This window comes from Diuraphis noxia, unplaced genomic scaffold (genome assembly GCF_037042655.1).
Source record: "Diuraphis noxia isolate RWA-SAM2 unplaced genomic scaffold, SU_Dnox_SAM2 contig0002, whole genome shotgun sequence".
Taxonomy (NCBI): domain Eukaryota; kingdom Metazoa; phylum Arthropoda; class Insecta; order Hemiptera; family Aphididae; genus Diuraphis; species Diuraphis noxia.
Genome location: NW_028301712.1, coordinates 17473693 through 17479552, shown reverse-complemented (window position 1 = coordinate 17479552; position 5860 = coordinate 17473693). Strand labels below are relative to the sequence as shown.

The 5860-nt window shown below is 25.0% G+C and overlaps 1 protein-coding gene across 1 annotated transcript; it reads right to left on the bottom strand.

Annotated features, from left to right (window-relative positions):
• Nucleotides 1-703: 703 nt before the first annotated feature.
• On the bottom strand, nucleotides 704-5216 carry LOC149058169 (uncharacterized). The gene is made up of 5 exons (XM_089221044.1): nucleotides 4879-5216; nucleotides 4021-4316; nucleotides 3019-3087; nucleotides 2836-2925; nucleotides 704-1285 (listed from the first exon to the last, which is right to left on the bottom strand). The coding sequence occupies exons 1-5, from the start codon at nucleotides 5105-5107 to the stop codon at nucleotides 1217-1219; spliced, it is 753 nt and encodes a 250-aa protein (XP_089077170.1). The 5' UTR covers nucleotides 5108-5216; the 3' UTR covers nucleotides 704-1216.
• Nucleotides 5217-5860: the final 644 nt, after the last annotated feature.

Below are 5860 nucleotides of genomic sequence, written 5' to 3'. Positions count from 1 at the left end.
CAATGTTTTACATTTGAAAGACGGAGAGACAATACGTCACGTGGTTGTAACTTCCTTTTAAATCGACCATCTTTCGACAAAAACACCCAAACATTTGTTCAACAGTCAGATGAACCTAATAATGCGATCAGACTTTTAAAAAATGATTTGAATTCATTATTATGTCATCTTGAAATCAGCAGAGCCACTTTTCAAATTTACAATTTTAATTCAGTGTGATCAAAATTTACATTGTTTTAAATTTCACAATTTTTAAATCCATATTTAATAGATTAGGGTAAACAATTTGACAATGTGGCGTGGCCTATCTCAATAAGACATAATAACGAATTCAAATCAGTTTCTAAATGTATTATCACATTATTAGGGCCATCGAAGTGATGGACAAAAAGTTGGTAAGTTTAAGTCGAAAAAACGGTCGGTATCGAACCCACGTGAACCCTGTACATGTTACTTTGCGGCTTATTTAGGATTAATTTATTTAGGGGGTCGGTGTGGAAAATTAAAATTTTGGTGGTCCCCTTTACTTACTTAATAAAAACAATAAGTAATAACAAAGATAATACACGGCATAAATACGTAGTAAATAGGTTAGTATAATGTATAATAAATTAATAACAAATATAAACCTATACCTAATATTTTTAAATTTTTCATCTAGTCTAATTTACTTTAATAAAGCTAAAGTTTCTGTACGCTTCACCAGTACCAACTTATTACTATGGTATGAAGTATGATAATAAGGCTACTCCTTACACTGCATGGTCTAAGATATATAAATATATATTATAATATTAGTCCGTGCCCATTGCGGCCTTGCATAAGGTTTTAATCAATATTTACAAGCGTATAAACGATTAACTTTGCAACTTATTATATACAATAATTATATGAAAAATGCATTTATAAATAATAATAATTGATATTTTTGTGTTTCGTCGTGCACCAAATTTTATCAGCCAACTAATATGACTATTTAATAGCTTGTTATATAAATACACAAAATAAATAAAGTATTTACAAGGATAAATTTATTTTTGCCAATTTCAACCTCTTAAAATAAAAATTTTGAAAAGTCGATTCTTATTGTACGGTGAAAGTATTAGAGAAACCACTATTCCAAATTTCATGTTCAAACGTTGAGTAGTTTTTGAGATACAGCAATCTGCAGTGAGTCAGAAATATTCGGATTTTATATGAATAGATTATCTTCAAGTTATTGATTAGAAATTGCCAACTGGACTTGGTACAAAACTACAATATAAGTGACGATGGATGCGATTATCTGAAAAAAAAAATTGAATTATTCTTAAAAAAATAATATGTGATAGCTATTATAACGTAAATCACAAAGTGATAAGGAAAATATAAAACTGATATGCCAAATTCTCAAAAGTATTATTCTTTATAATTTCTAAAATAGGTTATTTTATTCTTAATATCCATATAATAACGAACTTGCGTATATACATTTTTTCATGTTTGTATATGTTGTTCGTCGGTCAGAGAGGAAGTAAAAAGTGTGCATTAACATCGTCCACAGACCTCTGGGTACATATTTCAGTTATTTAACTACAATCGGAAAATCAGTTGAAATATATGATTACAGATTACATTATAACTTCTTCATAAACCAATAAAAAAAGAATAGTAAAAATATTTTCACAACATTTTTTTTTTTAAGCGTTTAAAGGTAGAATTTAGCCAATAATTTAGTGAAACTATAAAAATGTTACAAATTATATTTTAATTGAATTTAAGGTTCCTCCTCAGAAATTAACTTAGAAAAAAACTAGAAAAAGAAGAGTAAATTATATAATATAAATTGTTTATCACTGCAAAAGTTTGAATATCAACGAAATTGGATATTTACGAGTAAAATAAAGATAATGCAACAAACAATTTTTTTATTTCGTTGTAATTTATAAACGAATACTCATTAACACTTGAATTGTTCGCCAAATTTTTATATTAACATTTTCAAGGTGGCCATCGATGAGGTGTAATTTAAGAAGATTACTATTGAGTAAATGAAACTTTTTTCGTATATTGTTTTTATTTTTATTATCTAAGTATTACTGATGGATGATGACCTCTCTACTCATATCTTCAGTTTTTATATTATAATTATGCACATACGCTTACTTTAAGTATTATACAAATAAATAATATATTATACTCAATGACAATTCTCGACAAAAGTTGATTCAACCTATCGTATTATTTATAATAAAATTAAATACTTTAATAGAAATGATTTGACTTTACAGTTTACACACATCCTCCCCACACACACAAAAAAAAAAAAAAAATTAAGAAGGGAACTAAAATATAATTTTCAATTTTTACTGAATTTTAATGATCGGCACTTTAAAACGATCTCTTTTTGAATACCACGTAGAGCCAAAATACGTTATATAATTGTAGCTATTTTATTACCGAAGTCCAAGTGAATTAATATTAAAATGTTGTGCCAATTGTTTGAGCGATAGACTTATTTATTTGATTTATATGCAACTAACAATAGAAATAGTTTCTGAATATGCTCGATTTTGATAATTAAGCTAGATTAATGAGGATTCCAAATGCTCGTTTCATATTTAAAAATAGGACAAACTAGAGAGGAGTATAAGATGTTTAGGATTTTCAATTCGATGATATTAGACGTACCTATGAATCAAATACGTGGAGAATTGTTTCACTTCGTATCAATGTAATCGTTAAAATTATAATTTTAATTGTTACTTAGAAATTTAATCCTTTTTGTAGGTATAGCAATTTTCAAAGTTAAATAGTGTTATGCAATTTTAAAATAGATTTACAGAAAACACTTACCGTTTGAAGTAGTTTATAATCCAAATCTAAAATACCACACACATCAAATATGATCGGATTGCTCCAACAATTCAATATGAACGCCTCATACTATGAACAATGAATAATATTTCATATAAATTAGAATGCACTAATTGTTATAGACTAATTTTTAATGTAATTAGTTTAAAAAAAATAATTTACTTCTTTGATAATCCAAGTGTTTGTTGAAGTACAGAGTACATCATGAGCGATCATAACAGTTTTTTTCGACTGTAAAACAATGAATACACTATTAAATATTAATACTCTTCAATTATTGATATGTAATAGATTATTTTAAGATTCTTCAATTTTTTATCATAATGAAATATTGAATATAAAAACGATAACGGCATACATATAAAATTTAAAACTTTTTGAATGTCATAAGAGTTAAAAAGGAATAAATAGGCTTACACCATGCTTAATGCATTTTATATTCTTTATTAATAAATAATTTCCAGATGAACATAGAAAATTTGGAAAAAAACGAGTAAAATTATTTCGAATGTAATTTATAAATTATAGTATATTGTATTAAAAAAAAATATAATAAACAATATAGTTTTAATAAATATAATCGTTTTAAATTATAACTTATAATTATAACATAAGTAAAATTTAAAATACTCTTTTAGAAAAAATACTTTAGTGTTAAATCATCTTAAAGTTCCAAAATGCCGTACCTACCTTAACAGTAAAAATATGCAAATAAATAACTTCTTATTTTAATTCAAAATTACACGAATCATATGCGTTATAAAACGAAAACATTGTATGGTTAATTTTTGAATTTCTTATAAAGCAATTTTAATTTACTCAAATTGTGGTTAGACTAATAAATTATATATACCACATAATAATATTGTTTTTGTTAATAATATAATGTAGTATGCATTACTTACCTAATGTTTTACTAATTTCAATTATTCTTAAAGATAATTTTTAATGTGTTTCATCTTTAAGTATAATATGCAATTTGAGTCTATATCGATAATATTTCAATTATATGAGGACTGTTTTTTTTATAACTATTTAGAATGGGATTGCACTTTTCAAAGCTTTATGGTATATTTAATTTAAGTTTAATTTTTATATTCTATAACATTATTTAATAAATGTGTAGAATAAATTGCTTAATAAAAAATAAATACTAAAACTTACTTCTTTTATTGTAATATGTGCTTCTCGAATTAGAAAAAATATAAATATAATCTTATAAATATTATAAACGAAAATCAAGCTGTTAATTTCAATAAATTTTTTAATATTGTCGTTGTTGTCAAATATTATTTTTATCACGGCCGTTGCAGACAATATTACTAAATCAATAATTATGAGTAATGCATGAGAACCATAGAATGTGTTTACTTCCTCTGTCAAGTTCCGTAGTTTGATAAATACATTTTGTACTTCGGTTGGATATAAAAATTTATCAGTTGTAGTTTGACGGCTAATACCTAAAAATAAAAAATAAATTAGGTTTTTTCTTTATTATTATTATTATTTCAATTCATATTGGACAAGGCTAATGAATTCATATAATTAAGAAAAAATATTCGTTTTTATTCTGTGTACATTTAAAATAGCATTAAAATGTATCATCTAGTATAAACCAACAAGTAAGCAATTATAAAATTAATTAATTTTTGTTACATATATGATATATATGATATACATTGTAAATTAATATTAATATGATGTTTTGCATTTTAAAATTCATATGACATAATATATTATATGAAAATGTTAAATGTAAAAAAATATATGAATCTACCTCTTAGATACAAAATAGCTAAATTAGTTATATCAGTTTATTGTACATTCTTTGGGAATATTAACTTTTTTCTAATTAGTCGTTTATATAATTTAATATATGTATGGTAATCATGATCATAATAGTTGGTCAGGTCAGATTTATTAAAAGTTTAACACATTCTGATAAAATGTCCTTGCATTTTTGATAATTTAACTGGCGTTATATCATATTGCATTTAAATATTTTAATAGGTAGGTACTTACTATTTTCAAATAAAATGTTGGCCAGTTTGTATCTATCACTTAACATTTTTATGCATATAATATATTGTGATGTTGCAATCATTGTCAACACACAGAACACACTCCAAATAAAAAAAATAAAAATTTTAAATTGTATATAAAAAATCACAACATAAACATTGTAAGTCCAAACAAGTAAAATGAATACTAAGTAAAACTGTTGGGACTTATGGTCCGACTGGCAACTCATTTGTAGTGTAAATTTGTCAAATCGGTAAAATGAATCAAGTATTTTAAAAAATCGTTTACTCCTAAACGCTGAAAGCACTATGTTCAATACCGACACGATTGAAACAAAGTATTTCTCGAACAACATAACCTAAAATCAGAAGTGTATGGTAATTAATTATCATTTTTATGTAATATTAAATATAGGTACGTGACGTAATCAATAAAATAATTTACCCATTTTAACAATCTCTGATTTGGTAGTTTACTATTATCAAATTGGTATAATGAAAAAATAGATATTACACAAGAAACCCCATATACTATCCATACAACTAATGAATAGAAAAACGATAAGATCTTGTGATTTCCAGCGAATGGAAATAAACCAAAGCATTTTCCAACATAATATATTAGATACAGATTACTCCACGCCGAATTCGCCATAATAATTCACTGTAATAGACCACGTTTGCAGGAACCTAAAATATGTATGGATTTCATTGTTCATAAAGTTAACATGATTATATTTTGACAGCAAATACTCGAAAAGTTCTCGAGTTTTGTACTATTTTTGAAGTAGGTACCCTGAAATCAAATAACCCACCACCTGTGACCTGTTGTAGTGATTGGTTTAAATTATTTATTTATTTCTATTTTCTTTAATAATGTATTGAATTTCTTAATTTATATCATAATATTTTAGCCTAATTACCCGTCATTTCCGAGTTCATGTATTGTTGTTATCTGGTAAGAAAAAATATTGCCTAGTTAA